The sequence below is a fragment of the Trematomus bernacchii genome, unplaced genomic scaffold (assembly GCF_902827165.1).
Source record: "Trematomus bernacchii unplaced genomic scaffold, fTreBer1.1, whole genome shotgun sequence".
Classification (NCBI taxonomy): Eukaryota; Metazoa; Chordata; class Actinopteri; order Perciformes; family Nototheniidae; genus Trematomus; species Trematomus bernacchii.
In genome coordinates, this window is record NW_022988098.1 from 2,734,793 (window position 1) to 2,760,133 (window position 25,341).

Below are 25,341 nucleotides of genomic sequence, written 5' to 3' on the forward strand. Positions count from 1 at the left end.
AGCCTAATAAGTATTTAATGCTGATAATGTTGTACATTTTGAATGCATGAGTTTTACTTGTAACAAAGTATTTTTCAACTTCTTCCAACTGCGTATGGTGCACGGTTCACAACAGGTCAACGTCGCAATGACGTTGCCCGGCGCTTTCAAAGACGCACGGAGCGGAAACAAATCACAACTGTACCTCACAAGCAGCCAAGCACACAGAGCGCTACTGAGGATTGACAGGACACATTGAGGTGTTTTAATTGTCCATGTTGTGTCCTGGGCTGCTTCACAGTGGGTTTAGCTGCTTTGTGTTTAATATCCACCCTGGAGGGACAGAGGAGGAGTAACGGGAGGAAAACGTGGGATTTACGGACTGTCCGCTCCTGTAACGGTACTGAAAGTGTTCAGACATGGGAGCTGTTCTGGGAGCCTTCTCCCTGGCAAGCTGCGTAAGTTATGACATTGCTATTATAAACGTTACAAGATTGTTATTTACAACCACATTGTTTCACATTGAGGAGAAATGTATGGTATGGTGATGTCATGAAGAGCAAGCAACAGGTAGCCAATATCGCTCCATAGTACAGTACTCTGCCCTCCTCTCGTGGTCTCTGGTCTAAGATACCAGAAAAATGATTACTTGGGCTCTCGGCTGGGGTTTATTGATGGCTTCTCCACAAGGCACTACTTTCTCCTGCTAAATATGATATGTTATTGAATCGTTGAATCGTTTCATTCCGTTCCCACAGGTGTGTCCGACAGCTTGTTGCTGGGGTGGGGACGGAGTCCGAACTCCATTCAAATAACCTAGCGTGTTAACTGCCTTTCTTTGCCTCACATTTAGGCAGATATAAGATATAAAACACATTCAGCTGATTCATTAGCATTTTTATATGGTACGTTTGAACCTTATGATTGTATAGGCCGAAATGTAATTTGACATTAAGAGACAGACGTAACTATTACTGGTGACTCACAGTCACAAGAACATAGTGCAGCCTGTAGCTAAGATAAGATGCTAAATGTTGTTCAGAAGAGTCTAAAATCATGTTTCCTAACACAGGGACAGTAAGAGAGCGCAGGGTTAGACGGAACCCGGTCATCTGCTCTCACGTGCTTAATTGGATTAACTCTGCTTTGTACCACCAACACGAGCGCCATATTATGAGTGCAGACAATGACAGCATGCATAAGGCGGGAAGAGAGCATGGAAATGAGTGGTTATGGTTAGGAACAATACGAGAAGCTCGTCTGTTGTATGGATGAAAGGCTTAAAGTGCCACATAGCACACACATAATAACCTCAGTTATCTTTTAGCTGTGTTTGTGGGGGAACAAATATGAAATGCTATATATTGGACTAATGGTGATTAAAAAACTGGTCAGCAAATATTTAGGATTTTTACTTGATAAACAAATAGAAACATTTCCTTTTAATTAGAGGACTATCTCAAGAAAACTAGACACCATGTTTCAGAGGGTAGTACTCTGATAAACACACCTGTGGTATGTGGCATGTTATCATGGCCTACTGTCTGGAGCTAAGCTGACTTTGTCTAGCAGGCGTATTAAGTTGTTGACTATCTTCCGGCCTCCTTATCTCTACACACCGCTCTGCTGTTGGTGTAGGAGAGAGACACATGTAAAGCACTGTGGATAAGCCTTTGTTGTACATTAATACACAGGCTGTTTGTCCATGCAAATGAACCGAGCCTTTCTTTAAGTTCAGGAAAAAATATGGAGAATATGAAATTATTAATCCTCTGTAAAAAGTCTAACTCTCAAACCCATCTGGTTTACAACTCACAGTTCTCTATAGCTCAAGGACCATTTCCAGGATAAGAAGGATTTTTTACCCACCTGGGTCACTTTGGGCCACGAAAGTTTGGCATAACATTGTATTAATCACCATTTTATTGATATAGAGAGTACAATCACTCTAGTGTAAGCAGCTTTACAACAAGTTATAGCATTTAGAGTCGTCTCATTGTTGTTCAAAGGTGCCACTGTCGTTTACTTTAAAGTGGACCTATCATGCTATATTTGAATAATATAGTATAGGACCATACCTATACAAGGCATATTTATACTTCTTTTTTTTCAAAATACCAAACAGATCATGCATTTTAGCCATGCCTCATTTTGCTCAATTTGACATTTTTTAGCTCTGTTTTTGCAAGGGCAGATTATGTGAGAACAGCACCATCTACAGGCCTTGCATATGTACTACACTGTCTCCTAACGTCAGGACAGTGTTCAAATCTGGATCAGTTTTTATCAGATCCGTTGCAGCCCCTTTTTTAGAGATTTGGGTATGGAGGAAAATAGAGAGGGTTGTATTTTCTGACACTTGGTGAGTTCCCTGGAACACCGGGGACACATATTCATGTATAAAAGACGTACAAAAGTGCATTTTGCATGATAGGTCCCCTTTAAATTAATCCCACAAAACATGTTGACCTGCTGGAATTTGTCACTAGAGCAGGTAATGCGCAACAGTCCACTGCTAAAAATGGGCCCAAACATGCACTAATTATTCGTGTTCGAGTAATGTTAAATAATAAATACAACAACAACAAATTATTTATTTTTTGAAAATGAAACATTATTATGGTGGAGTTTTTAAAGATTAACATCTTCAGTAGAACCAGTACTGCATGATGAACTGACACTGTTGGTTTTGGACTCTTTACTTGATTTGTTTGAAATTAGGAACCATCAAGGATGAGATAATAAAGCAGGTTTACTGTGATGTGACTGATTGAACACACAGATACACTTGCAGAGCGTTGCCATGGACACTGAGTTTATTTTTTGTAAAAAGTTAGATTTCTTAAAATGATATTCCTTTCTTTATTACAGTTAATCAAACATTAGCTTATGTTCTCAACTGCCCTGTGCGTAGATATTTTTCATCCAAACACACATTTCTGGATATTAATATGAATACTGTATACAACGTTTTTATACTAGAACATACATACACAGCTTTTTTCTTATTTTGTTGTATTATTGTGATCCACATGACCATAGAAAACACTGATTGTTCCGCAACAAATCTGTTGTCTTAGTTATTAACTATAACGGTTAAATATTTCTATAGCATGTTACTGTCATCTTAAACTGCAATTAAAATTGTAGAAGCAATATTTCAATGTTTCTGTATTTAATGGCAGTAAAACAATCAAGAACATAAATACTGATGCTCACTTCAGTGGACATGCATGGAAGTCTTAACCGTTCTTCTTCCAAATACAGATTATCTTTTCTGTGCCCTATTAGCTTCTTAATATTCTGCTAAAACTGCGTTGTAATCCAAGATTAAAGAAGCTCTGCAAACTAAACATGTCCTGTTGGTAGAACATGTTCAATGGTTGAAAAGGGAAAAGGCTAAATAGCAGATAATTGAAGCCGTTAGTCCAGGGTATTCAGAGGGGACTGCCGTGCAGATGACCTTCACATGATAGTTCAGCAGTGTCTCATGTTGAGTCCCATGCACCATCCTAACAAGCAGAACATATCCATTATCCTCAGCTTCCTGCTAATAAAGAGAAATACATGGGAACGTTTGTCATGCTCTGAATCTACTCACATTTTTTCCAGGACAATGACAGTTTTTTTTTGTAAAATATTTTACATTGCCAAGAATGGACGCCACCAAAACTGTGTTTCACAACTAGAAAACGCTACATTGTTAGTATTAATAGCAATAGGCGCATTCACACCGCAGTACTTTTCCCACAAAGGTTCATCAGAACTTAGTTCATGAGAACTCTTTAGTTCTCATGAACTAAGTTCAGATCGCGTTCACACCGGAATAAGTCCCTGGGGAAGGATTAGGCAAATGAAGCCGCTGACGTCACTTCTTCTTCTTCTGCTTTGGGTTGACTGGCAGGCCGCAAACAACTTCACGGTGTAAACTGCCACCCAAAGTCCCCGGCCGGAAGTCCCCGGAGTTAGGGCCTTCCGAGTAAATCGCCAGAACTCCACCGCTCCCATGTTTTCTTTTGTGTTGCCATAAGTTAGTCTCTCTGCGTTTGTGCGCTGGGCTAATGCTAATGCTAATAATGCTAATGCGAGGATAATAAAATGGCGGCTTCACAAAACTTTTTGGGAGTTTTACGGGCCGTGGTTTGCATTCCGCCCAGCCAATCAGACATAGCAACCTTTTTCTCCCACCAAAGTACCTGCTCTCTGGCAGGGACTGAAAAGGGGGTAAAAAAGGTTCTGATTAACTAATTTTAGTTCCGGCTCTTTTTGGTGTGAACGCGACATTTCGGAACTATATCGGAACTAAAGTGGGAAAAGTACTGCGGTGTGAACGCGGCTATTAGCATTTTAGAAAAGGAGATGACACCAGTTGTGTTTAGGTGATAGACAGAGCTTGAAGTATCAGTTAAAGTAGAAGGCCTGTAAAGACTTAGTACCAGTTCATGTGAATTCAGTGAGAGAGGTAATGGCTTAGAGACTGTCGGGGAAACCTTACTTCTTCCTTCTCTCTGTCTGTACCTTACGGGCCGTCTCCACGGCAGCGTTAAAAAATCTTGAAACGCTTCTGCCCATTCACTTTGAATGGGGTGACGTCACTTTTTTTCGCTTTCGCCGAAATGCATTGTGGGCAGGCGAGCGGAGATTCTCAGGATTTTCAAGATCCAAAGTTGAACAATGTTCAACTTTTGAAGCTGAGGAGGAAGCGTCAGCCAATCAAATCCCGTGTACGCAAATCTGACAGTTCAAGCTCTAGCCAATCAAACGGCGTGTATGCTGGGAGAGACATACCGCAGATCATTTCCTCATATTCCAAAAAATGGAGGAGAAATTAGCGGTAGCGAATCAATCACCCGGTGCTTTATGACCAGACCTACCGGGATATAAACCAGAGGAGCCAGGCATGGAGGGAGGTGGCAGAGACAGTGGTAGGTTTTCGCCTGTTTGGGGAGTTTATATCCAGTTTACTTCGGGCTTTTTGGCTTCGTATGTCGCGGGCGGGAGATTCATGTGATTGGTTGATCGCAAAAAAATCCCCAAGCTTCAGATACGCCCACCTCCAAGATTTTTTTAACGCTGCCGTGGAGACGGCCCGTTACTCTCATGTTCCGAATAACCCAGCTTCCCCTAAATTTCTTTTTGGTGTCTATCTACGCCGGGATCCTGAGTCGTGGCTGTGCCTGTTGCTGTGGTCCTGAGTCCTGGATCCTGTATCCTGAGTCCTGGATCCTGAGTCCTACATCCTGAGTCCTGCATCCTGAGTCCTGGATCGCGAGCCCTGGATCCTGAGTCATGGCTGAACCTGTCTCTGTGGTCCTGCCTGACTCTCATCATACTACTTCCCTGATGGCTCCCACAGGATTGTTGACATCCTCGTGGATTCATCTTCTTATTATAGACACATACATTTCCAAACATTTGGTCTACCTATACTGTGAAATGTATTATCTCTTCGATTTACACACGGCATCTATTGCACGTGTGTCCGTCCTGGGAGAGGGATCCCTCCTCTGTTGCTCTCCCTGAGGTTTCTCCCATGTTCCCCTTTAAGCTGTGGGGTTTCTCTGGAAGTGTTTCCTTGTACGATGTGAGGGTCTAAGGACAGAGGGTGTCGTATTGTCATACTGATATTCTGTACAAACTGTGAAGTCCACTGAGGCAAATGTAACATTTGTGATATTGGGCTATATAAATAAACATTGATTGATTGATTGACTGAGGTGTGAGTAATGAAAGCGCTTGGAGTAAAAAGGGAGTGAAAGCATCTGCATTTATATGTTTCTGCAGATTTGTTTTCACCTAAATGTGTCTCCTGTGTTTGGTGCTCCTGCTTTAACATGCAGATGATGAAGTGATTGTGTGTGTCCCCAGCTGCCGTGCCTGTGCAGCAGCGCCACCTGTCTGCTGTGCAGCTGCTGTCCCAGCACCAGGAACTCCACGGTGACCCGGATCATCTACGCCTTCATCCTGCTGCTGGGGACCATCGTGGCCTGCATCATGCTGTCCCCGGGGGTCGATCAGCAGCTGAAAAGGGTATGAGTTAACTGTGGAGATACAGTCAATGTATAGATATATAACACGTTTATTCACGGTAATGCTCTATTGCTGTGTCGAACAGAACAGTTCCAGCTCTCCTGTGTTCTCATTCTGTTCCGAGTCCTTGTTCCAGAGGTTTCAATTACAATCATAACGTGCGATGATTGTCTTTGTGTGATGAAGTTCACTGACATTACACAGATGTTTAATCATCTCATGACGCTGGATACAAAGGTTTAATTCAGCTGGAGCTGCCTACTTGTTATTACTTAAGAGCTGACTCTCTGTTGTAGATAGATGATGTGGCAGATGTGTAAGAATGGACAGCGAAGCATCTGATTTGTTCTCTGGCAGTTATTTTCACCAACAACATTGTGCAGACCGTGTCTAAATCGCGCCAAAACTATCAATAATAACTCTTAAAAGTCCTACGGTTTAAACGTAACAAAAACCGATGAGTTGGCTACTAAAAGTGTCACTGAACAAGATCACAAGGCACAGACGTTCTTTTAAATCGTATACTTAGGGTTAGGGTTACTCGGTAACTGGCCCGGTGTTTCCGAACATGAAATGGACTTCAGCTCCTGCTCTTTTGAACCCTTCCTGTGTGTGCTGTAGATCCCTGGCTTCTGTGAAGACGGGGCCGGCTCCTCTATCCCTGGCATGCAGGCCGATGTCAACTGTGAGATGTTCGTGGGCTACAAGGCAGTGTACCGCATCTGCTTCGGCATGAGCATGTGGTTCCTGGGGTTTTCCATCCTGATGATTAACATCAAGAACAGCAGAGACCCCCGTGCTGCCATCCACAACGGGTAAGCCCCGCAGTAACAGCAGCAGCTCATGCAATCTATCACAAACACTGTTTCTGACTCCCCTTCATGTACCTGAGCACGCTTTAAAAAAAACAACTCAACCTCCATATTCTCACTGGAGATGTTACAAGATAAACCATGTAACAAAATTGCAACACAGACAATTCCTGTAACAAAAAGGATAATGTGGGCATATATGAAAAAGATAACCCTAACCCAAAAAGCTTCCAGGTATTTCCTTGAGCTTTTTTTGCAAACACAAACAAACAACACTGCCAAGTTCTTATTTAATTATCTGCACTTAATTTTTGTTTGTTTTCCCATGTCGCACCTTATTAAGAACTTCATTTCAATACCTTGAAACTGTGAGTTGCTTATTTAAAACGTCCTTAATTATTTTTATTTTTTTTATGAATTGTGTTTATCGCTATTTTTACATAGATTCTTCAAAGGATTGCCTTATTCTAGGCGTCTCAAAAGGACAATTGAATATTTGTATCACAACAAGATAGAAATAGATAGACAGAGAGATAAAGAGAGACAGAGGCGTGTCTCCAGGAGTTTCCATATTCACACACACACACACACACGCACGCACACACATAAACACACACACACACACACACACACACACACACACACACACGCACGCACACACATAAACACACACACACACACACACACACACACACACACACACACACACACACACACACACACACACACACACAGACGTTGCAGCTGGTCATAAGGCTGAAAGGTCTTTCTTGTGGATGTCGCCTGTTCTTGTCCCTGTATGGGATACGCTTGTCTAATAAACAGTCATGTGAACAGTTATGACATCTGAGCAGATCTGATTGTTTGTCCCATATTAAACCTTGCAGTGTGTTAGTGTTTGAATCAGAAGAAACTCTGGGGAAATTAGCTTTGACCTTAAGGATCACTGTTTAGAAATGCTTTCAAACTCTAAATGTATGTGTATGTACATCCTACTCTATGATCAGCTGTTGTTTTTCTCAGATTCTGGTTCTTTAAGTTTGCTGCCCTGGTGGCAGTTACAGTTGGCGCCTTTTATATTCCAGATGGGCCTTTCACCTACAGTAAGAACTTCCTATTCTACATTTAGTATGACTTCCAATATACAGAGTTGTTGTAATACCAAGGGAGTTACTGAATGAGCTGTGTGTCTGTGGTTGCAGCGTGGTTTGTGGTGGGCTCTGGGGGGGCTTTTTGCTTCATCCTGATCCAGCTGGTGCTGCTGGTGGACTTCGCCCACTCATGGAACGAGTCATGGGTGGAGAAGATGGAGACCGGCAGTTCCAGGTGCTGGTACGCAGGTCAGTGACTCAACAGTGTGTACAAAATGATACACTGCATACTACTTGCAAGTATGTTTGAGCTTGTGTTTTGTTAATACTTTGGAATTCAACAATAAGATACATTTGTAAGTAATAACATGCAGACTATGGGATAATGTGTGAACCCGCTTATTACATGACAACTTACTGTTTAAATCAATATTTGACACAATATATTGATTTAAGCAGGATTTCATTGATTTAAAAAATATTATATTACTTTCGCTAAGAAAGAAATAGTCTGTTCTACTGCATTTTCTTCTGTGACTGTCCAAGTCTGTCGCAACATTTACCGTGACACAACATTCGGCCGTTCCCAGAAACAACCAATTACGACCGAGAAATGCGTATCATGAAAGTTACGGTACTTATTAAGCATTTTACAACTTATACCGTAACTTGCAAAAGTGCTTTGTTTTGAACGTTCATCACTATATTAATCAAAAGGAGAAATATGAACGTTACTTTTTTACTAAAATGATCAAATAAGTCAACATTTCACAGTCTTTACTGAGCTGTGTGGGGTTTCTGAAACTTTTAAAAACATCTTTAATGGTGATATACACAGTGATAGATGTTAAGGACAAACGTTTACAATAGATTAGGGCTGTCAGTCGATTAAAATATTTAATCGCGATTAATCGCATGATGTCCATAGTTAATCGCGATTAATCGCACATTTTGTATCTGTATTTTTCAAGTTTTTAATACTCTTATCAACATATGAGTGGACAAATATGCATTATGCAAATGTTTGTTTATTATCATTGGAACAATGACAAATATTCTCCTGAATATTCTCAACACAACCACCTGGAACCTCTCTCTCTCTCTTACACTCTCTCCCAACCCTGTGTACTTCTTTGCACTGAGCCAGTTGCTCAAACAGACAAGCCTGTTTACAGTTGTCGGCGAAATGCCGCTCCTCTGTCTTCATAACAGTCAAAGCATGAGACTGAAGTTCCCACTGTGGGTCACAATAATGCGCTGTGATGTGCAGTCGACACGTTGGATGCGATCCGAATGATCTAACGCAGCCCCTCGTCCTCCACAATGTTAAGCTGTAGCCACCCATTTAGCTATCGCTGTTGTTGTCCAGGCGTCTCCCCGGCAAACTTAGAAGCGCAAGCGAGCGGCAGGAGCGGGGCTGTCGGCATCAGCATCAGCTGTGTGCTTGGCTTGCTGTTTAAAACACCTTTTTTTGTATCCATATCTCTCGCTAGAATCTCCCACCATCCAACTAACAACAACAACAACGTCAAGCCTTTGGGCTCTGAAACTACGGGGCGGGCCGAGGACAAATACACATGCGTTAATCGCACGTTAAAATAATTAGTGGCGTTAAAAAAAATGTGGGTTAACGCGTTATTAACGCGTTAACTTGACAGCCCTATAATAAATACATTTGTATTGATTTTAAGATCATTTCATACAATCATACGTATTGGGATTCATGTGGATTAATACGAGTGGACCGGAGGGAGAGGGTGACAAGCATAAGTTTCACTTTCCTTTTTTATTTCAATTCCAACTGGTCATGAAGAATATGTTTCTCTGTTGTCCACGTTCATAAAGCATAAAACAACAGCATCAGAGCACGGTGCAGAGTCTCTAGATGAGTTTACAGTAGTCCATCGTTCTTATTATACATCCATGTTATAGTCCGCTGTATAGAAAACTGTAGTTTCCCCACAGCAGCAGACGCACATTGATGACGTCCGCTGGCGCATCATAAACACGTCGGATAGTGAAAGTGCAGTCGGATTCTCAAAGCACCGCAGTCTCTTCTCCTAAGTCCTTTTAAATTCTCCTATCCACTATCCCTTAACCCTGTGACGTTTCACACAGAGGTCAAGGGATAGACGATAGGAATAGACGATAGGAGCTGATTTTTGGACAATTCGACTGCAGCCATCGTCTCTCTTCTTCTGCTGTTCCCTTTAGTGTTTACTTCCTGTCTCTCTTCAACCTCTTTTCTTCTCTTACACTGTTTTTCTTGATCTTATTCTCTTTTATTTTCTATTCATTTGTGCTATCCACAATTAAAATAAATGTTCAAAAGGTATTCCATGGTGTTTTCTGTTGGAGGAAAGCTAATTTGTATTTTTTAGCTGACGTTAAATTGACCGGACTTCTTTTTGCTGGTTGATATGACTGCAAAGATTCCTTAATCCTTAGCAGTGGTCTGCTATCAAATATGAACCTTTTCTACCTTGTGTTTTTAGCGTTGCTGGTGGTCACTCTCATCAACTACATCAGGTCCTTTACTGCTGTGGTGCTGTTCTTCATCTTCTACACAAAGCCTGATGGATGCTCCATCAACAAGTTCTTCATCAGCTTCAACATGTTGTTCTGCCTGGTGGCCTCCTTCCTCTCTGTGCTGCCTAAAGTTCAGGTACAGCAGTGTTTCTCAAAGTGGGGGGCGCAGAGGCATGACAGGGGGGGGGCGCGAGAGACCAGGAGGAAAAATGGTTTTGAAAAATAAAAAATCATAATTTGAAAAAGTATTGATTCGAAAATAATATGATACAGTACAAGTACGTCTGGGTCTCTGTGTTTCAGCTCGGCTCTGTGTGTGTGTGGCACGAGCCATTTTGTGTGCGTGCACGAGCGAGAGAGAGAGAGAGGGCACCGGTACCGGAGATCGTTGTTAGCTTCTGGTGCTAGCGAGTTAGTGGCCGGGTCTCAAACGTTTTGGTCACGATTAATGTAAACAATTATTTCCGAGGCACACGTTTATATGATCATTATAGTTATACAAAAATAAGAGAATAAATGAAAAACAGGTTTGAAATACTATATGACAGTAAAAAAATAATAAAGTTTAAAAGTGAGTGATTTGTAAAATATCCATAAAGAAATAGTAAATCTGCTTACAGTTCTGTTTCAAATGGGTGTTGAGAGATGTATCCATAGATCTCTTCATGTTGCTCTCAAAGTGCACCAGATTGATGCTTTTGACTTCAATATTTAAAAAAAAATCTTCCCGGGGGAGCATTGTTTTATTTAGTGGGAATGCTGATACAGCATTCCAACTATATGTTCTTCTATTATTATCAAAATTATTATTATTCCGCCGGAACTTTGCACCTCTTCTTCTCCTGCATTCAACATCGCAGAAACTCCGTTCAAACATCAAAACGTTCAGCTCGGTCGGGAATCGATAGCTATTACTTTTATCATTCATAACTTTCATAATTCCAGAGATACATCCCATAATTCATCACATTTTTAACCATTGAAGTCAATGGAGAAAATCTTCAGACTTGAACAATCTTCATGCGACTTCAACTGCTGAACTGTTCATTCATACTTTCACTCAGAAACCTCATTCCAACTTTAAAATGTTACACATCTTTCTGACATTATTCGTGTAACACAACTTTTAAATCTGATTTTTACTTTTAGAGATATTAAACATTGTTCAGACCTTGGTAAAGAGGCTTTCTTCAGATTTTAACATTAACTAGAGTGCGTGATGTCACAGCTAGAGGGTAGGAAATCTTGAAATTTGCCTTCATATATTTTTTTTTAAACTGCCATAATTCCCAAACCCTACATTCCTGAGACATCATTTTTCATGACAAACGTAGGAAAACATCTCGTAGCTTGAAAAATGACAAATAATTAAGCAAAATAATTAAACAAAATGCCTCTTGAGGGCATGAAGTGACAAAAACGTTCAACATGTCTCCATTAAAACCCATTGTAATTTCAGGCTGATATTTCCTCACAGCAGCAGCCGCATACCTTTAGTTAAACTGCCAAAAAGGCCACATTATTAACCCGAAAGTACACAAAAATTACACTTCAGATACTCAACTTCCTTGACATGCTTCACGTTTTGAAATTTCACAGATATCTGTTATGGTTCTTCCACAAAACGTTCACATGTAAGAGCTTTATCTCTCATTCAGAACAATGCAAACAATGTAGACTCGGCGGTCTTAAAATCCCCACAATGCTTTGCGCACGGCCAATTTCCCCAAATCTGTGGCGGAAGATGTAAGGCGGGGCCTCTCATATGACGCACACCTGCACACTTGCTAGCCTGTTCCACTCTTTGTTTTCCGAATGCCAGGAAGTATTCTTGACTCGCTTCTGAAGCAAGATGCTCGGCAGACATGTGCTACCAAGCAAGCGTACTCGCGATTGAGAAACACCCACACTCTCACACTCACTCTCACTCTCACACACTCTCACACTCTCTCTCTCTCACACACACAATGTTTCAAACGGCCCAAAACTTCACAGGTTTGGTAACGATGCAGCCATCAACGCATCTAAGCGTATTATGGGGTGTCATCAAATGCCGTTGCCATGGCGACAGACCACTCGCCATGAAACACGATGTCGCTGTAAGTCCAATGGACATGGTCCAATCGTCCCCCAATCTTCACTTGTATATCACCGGTCCAGCCCTCAACAGCTCTACGTCAATTATGCGGTTTCTTCAAATGCTGTTGCCATGGCAACACAATGCTCGCCATGAAACACGGTTTTCTCATAACTTCAGTGAAAATGTTCCAAACGGCCCAAAACTTCACAGGTTTGGTAACGATGCAGCCATCAACGCATCTAAGTGTATTATGGGGTGTCATCAAATGCCGTTGCCATGGCGACAGATCATTCACCATCAAGTTAGTTCAAAAGTTTGTAGTTCAAATATTCTGCTGCTTTTCCAAGCCTTTTTACTTTCTTTTCTTCACTCATCACACATTCAAGCCCCCAGTGTTCATGTATCATTTCAATCTGAATTCTTCACTTTCTTCTTACACATTACATTTCAGCATAGCAGTTTAGCGTCAGCTTTTCAGCATAAAGCATTCCCACTAGCAATTTCTTCAGGAATTGCATTCTCTAGTTATCACTGTTCTAGCAAAGGAATGCTCACGTTCATATTGATGTATTTTAAGAAATGTTAACTTGGCCCATTACGTGACTATTTGTGTTTGGGGGGCCCGACTTTTTTTTTGAGAACCACTGAGGTACAGTAACAAGACCGTGTCGTTCACATGAGAAAACTGTGACATTGTTTAAAAAAATTAGAGGGGAAACAATTCCATGAACACCTGTAAAGTAGTGTATCATGTTGTGTACATATAGTAAACACAGTCCAGTACAGGCTAATAATAGTGATACAGTCATCATACTATGTAAATCAAAATAAAAGTTCAGCTCCCCTCCTCTCATCAAATTAAGACAAAACCACGATAGGGGAAGCTGCAGATATAGCAGACTGTATATTAAATACAGGCATTATATTTTGAAAATGACTATGGTCTGATACTTTTCACCAAGTGCGTTCCTTTGTGTACACCATCTGTGTATTCTCACCATTTCCATCAACTTACAAATATCCCAACAAAAGATAACACTGTTGTGACTGTTAACCTCGCAGCTGTGTGTGTTTTGATGTCTGCATTTTAACGTGTGAAACTGAAACTCCAGCTGGGCTCAATGTTCACTGTCGGGTTCGGGTGACATTTGTTGAACAGATTAAAAAGCCCTTTGGGTTTTGAACTACATATTTGCAGACAAAACCGCCATAATCTTCCGGACACAATAGTGACTTCATATAGAAAGGGTCAAAAGTCTTTGCAGTGTTGCTCTAAGAACAAGTTACTCCTCAGTATCAGCAAAACCACAGACAGATTGTTGGTTTTATAAAAAAGGAACAGAAGACACCCCTGTATATATCAATGTAACTGATGTGAAACAAGTTAATAGTTTCAGTTAAGGCTAATTCATTGTATCCTGCACAGGGCAAGCAGTACGTTTCTTACTCTAAAGATGAGTCCTTTCCATGAATCCTTAAATGTGACTATATTTGGGAGAGAATGATTTTTACATTACATGTCACTTGTTAGACGCTTTTATCCAAAGCGACTTACATACTCAGTACTGTGGACAATCCCCACAGGAGCAATTTGGGGTGAAGTGTCTCAGGGACACAACGACATGCTGACTGCAGTGGGACTCGAACTTGCTATCCCCTGATTCGAAGTCCAGCACACTAACCACTGAGCCACAGCCAATGATCTGACACAAGGAGAGATATGTGACCTAAAACCTAGTTAGATGATTCGGAACATGACAAATCTCAAAATGCATTACACAAGTGTAATGTTGTAATATGTTATTTTCGGTATACGTTAAAAGATAGGAATTAGCTCAAGTTACTATGAGGAGTATAAAGCATCCTGAGAGGAGAAATTGCACACAAGCATGGTGAGCACTCTGAACTCCACCATATATCATAAACATTCAATTGTATTCTAGTCTGATTTAAATACTTGTTTCTATGTTATTGTTGTTCTTTCAGGGGCAACTTACATGTTTCTGTTAATCACTGCATATCACCACCACAACAACTAAATAAAGGTGTAGTTCAAATTAAGCTGACTTGCTATTCAACTTCTAAAGATGTCCTTAATTACTGCATCCAATCTGAACCTCATTTTCAAATGGAATTCCAGCTGCTTTAAAAAGAAAATAAATAACTAAACTAACAACATAAGAGTGAATGAAGTTGGCCCAGTTATCATGGAGTATTTCATGTTATTTATGTTTCATTGTCTGCCTATTTGATCTGTGTGTATCCTCAGGAGTCGCAGACCCGTTCAGGTCTCCTGCAGTCCTCCATCATCACCCTGTACACCATGTATCTCACCTGGTCCGCCATGACTAATGAACCTGGTGAGGATGTCTGCTGCATGCGTGAATTACTGCTGTAAACATTGATTCAGTTAGGAATGAGCAGAAACAATAGGAATCCATTCGCTACAACCAAGGAACCGGATGGTGTTTCTGTCTCTGGTGTTCTTTTGAAAGAAATAGCCTCTTTCTACGTCATAAGACTTTGACTTATACCTTTCGTTTGATATGCTTTTGTGGTTTTGTTCAAAAAGCATGATTTATGTTGTGCCTGCAGCAGAGCAACATGTTTAATTCCTCCATAGAATGTGCAAAAGTATTCACACACACAAAGCATTACTATTGATTTAATATGGTCTAAGTCAAATGTTCACGCTACTTTCAAGGATCTCATGTCTCATGTCTGTTTTTCCAAAGAACGTGTTTTTAAGGCATATGAGAGGCAACAACACGTCTGAAAATAACAAGCAATAACTGTCCCCCTTTCTACTTAAACCCCCCGTGCTTCTTTAATCCCCCCCCCCCCCTCAGATCGAGAGTGTAACCCCAGCCTGCTGAGCCTCTTCCAGCAGATAGCAGTGCCCACCCTGGCCCCTCTGGAGATGGAGAACCAGACGGCGGTGCTGATCCTGGGCCCGGACACAGAGGAGCCCGTCCTTACGTCCCCCTACCTGCCGTGGTGGGATGCCCAGAGCATCGTGGGGCTCGCCATCTTTGTCCTCTGCATCCTTTACTCAAGGTAGGCTGAGATTAGAAACAATGAGATCACCTCATGCAAACTATTTTCATTCACAAACTTCCCACAAGGTCCAAAAATGTTCCCATGAGCATCATGTGAAGTGTAGCTGTGATGGGCCGAATCACAGGTTTTAATTGATTATTGATCGGCTTGCCCACATCTAACTGCACAGTGACACGTGTTCAAAGAGGACAGAAAGTCTTGATACGCTTTCAATATGAACACAGTGGTTTAACTCAGAGGATTTAGTTAGTGTGGGTGTTTGTCACAGCTCATCATCCCGGAGGTTTCATTACATCACATGCAAGCCTTCTTCACTGTCATAAACAAACAGATGAAATAACAATGTGACCTGTGACGAACACTGTGACTTAAAAAATATATTTCAACTAAAATCTAATATTCAATAGCCGCGTTCACACCGGAGTACTTTTCCCCGTACTTTTCGCGTTTAGTTCTGTTAGTACCCCTTATGTCGCGTTCACACCAAAAAGAGTACTTCAAGCCGGGAACTTTTACCCCCATGTTTAGTGCCTGCTGAGAGATGGTACTTTCCTGGGGGAAAAAAGTGCCCCAGTTCTGATTGGCTGGGCGAATTGCAAACCACGCCCCGTAAAACTCTGAAATGTTTTGTAGAGCCGCCATTTTATTATCCTCGCATTAGCATTATTAGCATTAGCATTCGCCCAGCGCACAAACGCAGAGAGACTAACTTATGGCAACACAAAATAAAACATGGGAGCGGTGGAGATGAGGAGGTGTCGGCGTTCTGGCGATTTACTCAGAAGGCTTCAGTAGAAGCTGCTGGGAGTCCCAGCAGCTTCTACTGAAGCCAGTCCCCAACTCCGGGGACTTCCGGCCGGGGACTCCGGGTGGCAGTATACACCGTGAAGTGGTTTGCGGCCTGCCAGTAAACCCAAAGCAGAAGAAGACGAAGTGACGTCAGCAGCTCATTTGCATAATCTTCCCTCAGGGAACTTATTCCGGTGTGAACGCGATCTGTACTAAGTGCCCTGGGGTAATTAGTGCCGGGGCACTGAGTGCCGGCACTAAGTACGGCAAAGTACTTGGTGTGAACGCGGCTAATGGCAACAGCCTCACAGATAAAGTTCCATTCAAATGTTTTCTTACTAACTACCTGTTACGAACTCAGACACTTAGGATGTAGGACCCAATTGCACGACCCGGGAGACAGAGGTAAAGTATTAGTAAGATACTTTATTTTCCAAAATACAGCAATGAACAACAAAAAAGGTAACTATCAAATCTCTAACCGAGATGACAAAAATAGAGGAACAAAATGAAAGCGCTCACGTAGTGAGGAATCAAACTTTACAAGAGTACAAAGAGCATAGACCTGACCATAGCAAGAGACAATACGAACTGACAAAGAACACTTGGGAGACAGGGGAATATAAGCACAGGGTAACTAGACACAGGTGGGACCAATCCGGGGCGGGGCTGACATTGATGAGTACAGGAGACACAGGTGAAAATAATCAGGAAGCCTGGAATGAGAGAAAGCAAACGTAAATAACATGCATCTCTCTAGCATTTCTGTCGGTGCACAACAGTACCCCCCCCCTCTAGGGCCAACTCCTGATGGCCCAGGCTGATTGTAAAAATCGTGGATAAGCGTCTTGTCTACGATAAATGACACAGCTACCCAGCTTCTAGCCTCAGGACCGTAACCCTTCCAGTCTACCAGGAATTGCTTCCCCCTCCCCCTATTACGGACCTCCAGTAGCTTACGGACCTTGTAAACCTCACCCCCTTCAAAGAACTCGGGCGGTGGAGGGGGCTTGGAGGCGGGAACAAGTGTGCTCTCGTACACCGGCTTGATTTTACTGACGTGAAACGTCGGATGTACTCTCATAGTTCTGGGGAGTTGCAAGCGTACAGACACCGGGTTGATGACTCTGGACACCGGGAAAGGACCCACAAATCTCGGAGCCAGTTTCTTTGAGGCGACATGGAGTGGTAAGTCCTTAGTGGAAAGCCAAACATTTTGGCCTGGTCTGTAGGAGGGAGCGACCCTGCGATGGACGTCTGCAACAGCCTTCATCCGAGCTGAACTTCGGAGAAGAGCCTGGCGAGCACCAGCCCAAACTCGTCGACAACGTCTGATCATGGCATGAGCCGATGGAACCCTCACCTCTTCCTCGTTGTTAGGGAAAAATGGAGGCTGGAAACCATTGACACAATGGAATGGAGAGAGACCTGTGGCTGCCGTAGGAAGAGTATTGTGGGCAAACTCGACCCATGTGAGGTGGTCACTCCAGGTAGTCTGGTTCCGGGAGACGAGACAACGTAGCGTAGTCTCTAGTTCCTGGTTCAGACGCTCCGACTGTCCATTTGACTGAGGATGATATCCTGATGACAAGCTGACGGTGGCACCTATGAGTCGACAAAACTCCTTCCAGAAAACGGAAATGAATTGTGGACCCCTGTCGGAAACAATGTCATCAGGGAATCCATGGATCCTGAATATGTGATTCATCATGACCTCTGCGGTGACTTTGGCAGAGGGAAGCTTGGTCAATGGGATGAAGTGAGCCATCTTTGAAAATCGATCCACCACTGTTAGGACCGTAGTCTTGCCTCTGGATGAAGGAAATCCTGTCACAAAATCCATTGAAATGTGTGACCAAGGACGTTGGGGAATCGGCAGGGGCTGGAGCAAGCCCATCTTGACTTGTGATGAGGTCTTATTACACGCACACACCGGACAAGCCGCTACGTACTCTGCCACATCTTTCTTCATGGCTGGCCACCAGAAACGTTGTTGTATCCTGAACATTGTCCTTGTTACCCCCGGATGGCACGAAAGCACAGATGAGTGAGCCCAGTGGATGACCTTGGAGTGAAGAGCCTCAGGAACAAACAGCAGATTGTTGGGACACTCGCTAGGTGCTGGATTCTTGACATTCGCCTTTTTTACGTCCGACTCCACTTGCCAGGAAAAGGCTCCGATCACACGGTTAAGTGGAAGGATGGTCTTGGGCTCTACCGCAAGTGGTTCCGGATCATAAAGACGAGACAAAGCATCGGGTTTTTGATTCTGAGACCCGGGACGAAAAGAGAGGGTGAAATTGAACCTACTAAAGAATAGTGTCCACCTGGCCTGACGGGAGTTGAGACGCTTAGCCTTTCTTATATATTCCAGATTCTTGTGATCTGTCCAGACTAAAAACGGCTGCTCTGCACCCTCTAACCAGTGTCTCCATTCCTCGAGGGCAGCTTTTACAGCTAACAGTTCCTTGTTCCCCACGTCGTAATTCCGCTCTGCCGTTGTCAGTTTCCGCGACAGGTAAGCACATGGATGCATCTTGTTGTCTTCTGCAGAACGTTGAGACAGTACTCCTCCAATTCCCTCATTGGAAGCATCAACCTCGACCATAAACTGGCGCTGGGGATCTGGAATGGTGAGTATGGGGGCTGATGTGAATCTCTCTCTGAGACGTTGGAAAGCGAAGTCCGCCTGGGGAGTCCACTTGAAAGGAACCTTAGGAGAAGTCAGAACATGTAGAGGGGCAGCAACAGAACTGAAATTCCTAATAAACTTCCTATAGAAGTTAGCAAACCCTAGAAACTGTTGGACCTTCTTCCTGGAGTCTGGTGTAGGCCACTGGGATACTGCACTGATTTTAGCCGGATCCATTTGCATATGATTAGGTGAGATTATGTATCCTAAGAAGGATACCTCTTTTGTGTGGAACTCACACTTCTCTGCCTTGACATATAACTGATTCTCTAGCAGTTTCTGCAAAACCTGACGGACATGGTTAACATGAGACTTAGTGTCTGGGGAGAAAATCAGAATATCATCCAGATACACAAACACTGAAATATTCAAAAATTCCCGTAAAACCTCATTCACAAGAGCTTGAAACACAGCCGGTGCATTGCATAGTCCAAAGGGCATTACTAGATACTCATAGTGACCACTCTGAGTGTTGAATCCTGTCTTCCACTCATCCCCTTTTCTTATTCTAACCAAGTGATATGCATTTCTTAAATCTAACTTGGTGAATATTTTGGCAGTTTGAAGTAGTTCAAAGGCAGATGTCATGAGTGGCAGAGGATAGCGGTTCTTCACCGTAATGTCATTTAGTGGACTGTAGTCTATGCAAGGTCTCAGAGACCCGTCTTTCTTTCCCACAAAGAAAAATCCCGCTCCGGCTGGAGAAGATGAAGGACGGATAATTCCTGATTTGAGTGAAGAGGAAATGTATTCGTCCATTGCTGCTCTCTCAGGTCTCGAAATCGAATAAAGTTTCCCCTTGGGAATGGGGGCTCCCGGTAAGAGATCAATGGGACAGTCAAAATCTCGGTGAGGAGGTAGCGACATGGCTTTGGATTTGTTAAAGGCTTCCTTTAAATCATGGTAACAGGAAGGTACCTTCTGTAGATCAGGATAGTCGGGGTGATCTATAATGATTTTACGAGAGTCTGTTGGTGCATTAACAGGTTGTGAAAGTTTACACCTGCCCATACAATCCTCTCCCCATTCCTTAATTTTCCCTGAACGCCAGTCAATGTGAGGATTGTGGATCTTTAGCCATGGAAACCCCAAAATAATCGGTTGATGATCCGACTGGCCGCAGTAGAAACAACAACCCTCCCGTAGACGGCGCTGCCTCTCCTCCAGAGAAAGCCTGGTTCTTCCCAGCTGCATGGATTCCCCGGAGTCATTCGGAAGTGTAATCCTCTGACGGTGTGGTAACATGGGCTGGACATCCTCGGCTGGCGGCGCGACCCACCAAGATGCATTCTGGGAGCTGGGAATAACGTCTCGGTTGCGTCGACGCTCCCTCTCTCTTTCCCGAAGACGGTTATCGATCCGGATGGCCACGGCGATGAGAGATTCCAGATCCCGGGGTGTCTCCAGTGGAGCCAGCTGGTCTTTTATCGGTTCCGAAAGTCCCGTCATGAAGGCGTCACGAAGAGCCGGAACATTCCATCCGCTGTCCGCTGCTGCTGTGCGAAACTCGATGGCGTAATCAACCACCTGGCGGTTGAGCTGGCGTATATGAAAAAGTTTTCTGCTGGCCTCTGTAGCAGGCGATGAGTGGTCAAAAATACGACTCATAGTCTCTATGAAATCGGTCAATGAGTAACATAGTTCAGTTTCTCTTGACCATTCTGCAGTAGCCCAGGCTGCAGCTCTTCCCGTTAAATGAGACACAATAAACGCCACTTTACCATGGTCCGATGAAAAGGCTCCTGGGTTGTGTTGAAAATGCAGATCGCACTGTACCAAAAAGGCTCTGCAATTAGAAGAATCTCCGGAAAATCTCTCCGGAAGAGCCAGCCGTAAAGGGGAAGAAACAGCCTGACTTGGGAAATCAGCTGGAGCATTGACAGGCAACCTCTCAGTTGTGGATGACGTCACCGGAGGAGCAGTCTGTTGGTGAGTGAAAAAATGATTCATTTGGACAGCCAGTTGTTGCATCTGTGTGGATAATGCTTCCTGAATCCCGGCCTGGCGTCCTCTTAGTTCTTGTATTTCCTGGTTGACTAGGCCCAGCTGTTCCTCGTGATGAAAGATCTTCACGCCCTGTGCTGACAGCGCTGCGTGAAGTGTTCTTGGGTCGGCTGGGTCCATAATGGTCAGTTCGTTCTGTTACGAACTCAGACACTTAGGATGTAGGACCCAATTGCACGACCCGGGAGACAGAGGTAAAGTATTAGTAAGATACTTTATTTTCCAAAATACAGCAATGAACAACAAAAAAGGTAACTATCAAATCTCTAACCGAGATGACAAAAATAGAGGAACAAAATGAAAGCGCTCACGTAGTGAGGAATCAAACTTTACAAGAGTACAAAGAGCATAGACCTGACCATAGCAAGAGACAATACGAACTGACAAAGAACACTTGGGAGACAGGGGAATATAAGCACAGGGTAACTAGACACAGGTGGGACCAATCAGGGGCGGGGCTGACATTGATGAGTACAGGAGACACAGGTGAAAATAATCAGGAAGCCTGGAATGAGAGAAAGCAAACGTAAATAACATGCATCTCTCTAGCATTTCTGTCGGTGCACAACACTACCTGTGTTTATGAGACAGGTACTCCTCAGTAGGGCTGCCCTCGACTAAAGATTTTTCTAGTCGTCAATTAAGGCGATTAGTCGACTAATTGTCGCACGTTTATGATACATTATGATTATAAATATATATATGTATGTATGGGTTAGGGTTTTCTTTTTTTATTCTTTTTTTTTTTCCAAAATGGTTTCAGTTTCAAAGGCTGATAAAGAGCGTTATTATAACAGCATGGTACGTTGTGCTTCACATCAAATATAAAATAAAACTTTAAAAATGAACATTTGAAATATGAATTAAATGTAGAGAGCGCATGAGAGTCACAGCGCACGGCACGGACGCAGCGGTGTAAACAGCAGAAGCTCCGGTAAGGATTCTTATTGTGTGTGTGAACAAGCAGTGAGGACACACACGGAACATTTAGTTCTAGTTTCTATTATTCATATCTGAATATAACAACCCAATAAATACTACAGAGGAAACGGAAACACTGAAAATATGAGCGTCGGCAAAAATCCCTCCGCATTACGCCCTCATCATGAAATGAAAGCTTTGTAGTTTTCTGAGGTCAGAATGATTATATAAAAAAATCGAAAACTAGCTTGTTGTAGGACTAGTACCAATGAATGGAGCAAGTTTCATGAATGTGACACTTTTATTTTGTAAGATAGCAAGGGGGGGCATATTGTGATAACCAGGCCTGTCATAAAATGCACCCCACCCAAAAAGATGTTTCTATTATTCCCACCCTCAAGCATTTTTCAGGGTATAGTTGTAGGACTAGTACCAATGAATGGAGCAAGTTTCATGAATGTGACACTTTTATTTTGTAAGATAGCAAGGGGGGGCATATTGTGATAACCAGGCCTGTCATAGAATGCACCCCACCCAAAAAGATGTTTGTATTAATCCCACCCTCAAGCATTCTTCAGGGTATGGTTGTAGGACTAGTACCAATGAATGGAGCAAGTTTCATGAATGTGACACTTTTATTATGTAAGATAGCAAGGGGTGCATAACGTGGCAAAAATATGCTGACAAAGACTATGTAACATTTGTAAACATATATTTTGATTATTATATGACAAATATGTAAAATGAAACAATACATTTTAAAGCACGTGTATACAGACAGGACGTAACAATAATAAGAAAAAAAAAAGATTAAAAAAAAAAAAAACTGAAAAGGAAGTGACGAATGAATTTCGACACCACTACCATCAAATACGGAGCGAAAAGTTTAACCACAAGAATCAAGACTATATGAGCTACCACTAAACAACTCACAGTCTGAAAATTACCATTAATAAAAACCCTGAACGTTTACTTTTCGTTTTAAACATCGTTTTAAGGTGTAAACGTGTCATTTAGAAATGCGCGTTCCCGTGACAAGGGGGGCATTTCATGATGGGGGTGCATAATTCACAAATGCCTGATTGAAAGTTGTCAATGTTAAAGAGATATTCACAGATCTTTTTTTTATTTGTGAAAATATTTAGTCTATTTGCAGATCCGTTTTACATTTGCAAATTTATTTGTGAGTTTGCAAATCTTTTAAATGCATTTGTGGATGGTGTTTTACATTTACAAATCACATATTTACACACAAATTATTTTTCTGTTCACACAAATAATTATGAGACATATCTATGCCCATAGAAAAGCAGTTTATAAAACCCAAATCCCCAAAAAGCATAATAGGGCCCCTTTAAACTGACGTAAAGTCACAGAGAGGGATCACCACTTATTACACTTCATCCTGAGAACATGAATATCAAACATGTTGCTGCTTGGTCAGGGTTTTATAATGACTTTGATTCATTCTCCGGGATGTCGTGTAGTGTCGTGTACTGGCCGCGGCCGCAGCTAGACCCTTCTCGTGGAGTTGGCAACACTGGTTGTCAGGCGCGAATTTTGTATCATTTGAAAAAGCGTTACTGCATTTTCTGTATTTTCTCGGAACTAAACGGTAAACGCTACAAAAATGACTGACAACATGTTGACCGGAAAGGAGGCCAAACACGAGGCTAAGAGCGATCTTATCTCTGTTCACAAGGTAACGCCCGTTTACTGTTATTACTGTGTGAGTGATTCTATAATTTAGGGTGCATTTCACATCAACAAAACAGTACAAAGAAAGTGTTCTTTCTCAATAGAACAATCAGTGGTTCAAGTTAGTATATTCCTCAGTGTAACATATCCACTGGTTGCAAAGCTTAAACATTTTTTTATTTTATTTTATTTTAAGGGAAAGGATGTTTTCACTACTCAGTTTGTCAACTATGTTACGGACAAACTTGATGTCATTACAATCATTTGATTAAGTCCTGCACTTCAAGTAAAATCAAATTTGAAAGGCTCTTGAGTCCATTCTACCATATATCCAAAGATTTTTTAAAGTTTAAAAAATAATTGTATTAAAGTTTTGTTTTTTCATGTGATATGTTCAGCACTGTCATTAAGTTTAGGGATATTTTGTATTATAAAACTACCATACAGGTCATTTGATAGTTTTAAGAGATGTCATGTAAAACTCCAACCTGTGTTATTATACATTATACTATAAAGGATATCAGAAGCACTATTTTAGATATTTTAAATTTGAAAAAATGAGGTGCAACATAGTTGACAATGAAAGTCAAACATTTGACGCAAATAACATGTGATTGTGTGACTGTGTCTGCAGAGACAGATCGATGAGATCAAAGACCCGAAGCAGGATCGGCAGAGGCTTCTGGATGAGATCCGCTCGCTGGAGAGCAACAACAAGGATCTGGAGAGGACCGTCTCTGGATACGAGACTAGCCAGAACAAGGTGGCTTTAGACTTAACATTCAAATCCAGCATTGGTTTTGATATACAAATAAATACAATTTTTTACAATGTCCGGGGCGGGAGATTAATGTGATTGATTGTTGGTCGCGAGCCAGATACGCCCACCGGCAAGCTTCAACACATGCTGCCGTGTGGACGTACCGTTAGAGAGACTGGCAGAAATACATAAATAGACAAACAAAAAGATTTACTGTATGAATCACAAAGAAAGTATAAACATAAGACCCTGAAAAAAGTAAAGGAATTAGACTAAAGGCTTCCAATTAATGCAAAATGTAAGGTTTTTGGTCAGTGGGGAGAATATTACCTTAATTGGTCATAATTTGTCTTGAATACATGTTAAATGAAATTAATATTTTTAATCTAAAGTAGCAGCTCAAAATACTGAGTAATTCCTTTTAAAAAAAAATGTATTTGATAAATGCTAAAAACCCGGATAGCGAGTGTGCGCAGAATATTGATTTAAAAACAAGTCCTAAATCTAATTTGCCTTAAACGATACAAACCTCTGTATTGACAATGTCTGTATGTAGATAATGAGAATATAAGCAATTTTTCATTTTAAGTGAGTGAGTCCTCCCCTAAAACTCCTTCCCCCCAACAGGACAGGAGAACGTTTTCTAAAAACTAAAACAGTCATTGTCCAAACGTTAGTGACCAGGAGCTTAAAGTTAAAGGTCTCCTATCATGCTAAATGCACTTTTTGATGTCTTTTAGACATAAATATGTGTCCCCGGTGTGTCGGGGAACTCACGCAGCGTCAGAAAATAAAACCCTCTCTTTTCCTCCATACCCAAATCTCTAAAAACGGGGCTACAACGGAGCTGATCCAGATTTGCGTCCGATATAACGTCATATCGGAAATGTAGGCTA

General features: G+C 42.1%; 1 protein-coding gene across 3 annotated transcripts in view; it reads left to right on the plus strand.

Annotated features, from left to right (window-relative positions):
• Nucleotides 1–221: 221 nt before the first annotated feature.
• LOC117475481 (serine incorporator 1-like) overlaps nucleotides 222–25,341 on the plus strand; it is a 33,400-nt gene continuing 8,280 nt past the window's right edge. For all 3 annotated transcript variants that reach the window (XM_034121704.1, XM_034121703.1, XM_034121705.1), the window contains exons 1-9: nucleotides 222–437; nucleotides 5,848–6,009; nucleotides 6,631–6,824; nucleotides 7,845–7,924; nucleotides 8,024–8,161; nucleotides 10,408–10,577; nucleotides 14,791–14,881; nucleotides 15,371–15,578; nucleotides 24,320–24,448. In XM_034121704.1, the coding sequence (XP_033977595.1) occupies nucleotides 399–437; nucleotides 5,848–6,009; nucleotides 6,631–6,824; nucleotides 7,845–7,924; nucleotides 8,024–8,161; nucleotides 10,408–10,577; nucleotides 14,791–14,881; nucleotides 15,371–15,578; nucleotides 24,320–24,448 (1,211 nt within the window). In that variant the 5' untranslated portion in view covers nucleotides 222–398. The remainder of the gene's footprint in view (nucleotides 438–5,847; nucleotides 6,010–6,630; nucleotides 6,825–7,844; nucleotides 7,925–8,023; nucleotides 8,162–10,407; nucleotides 10,578–14,790; nucleotides 14,882–15,370; nucleotides 15,579–24,319; nucleotides 24,449–25,341) is intronic.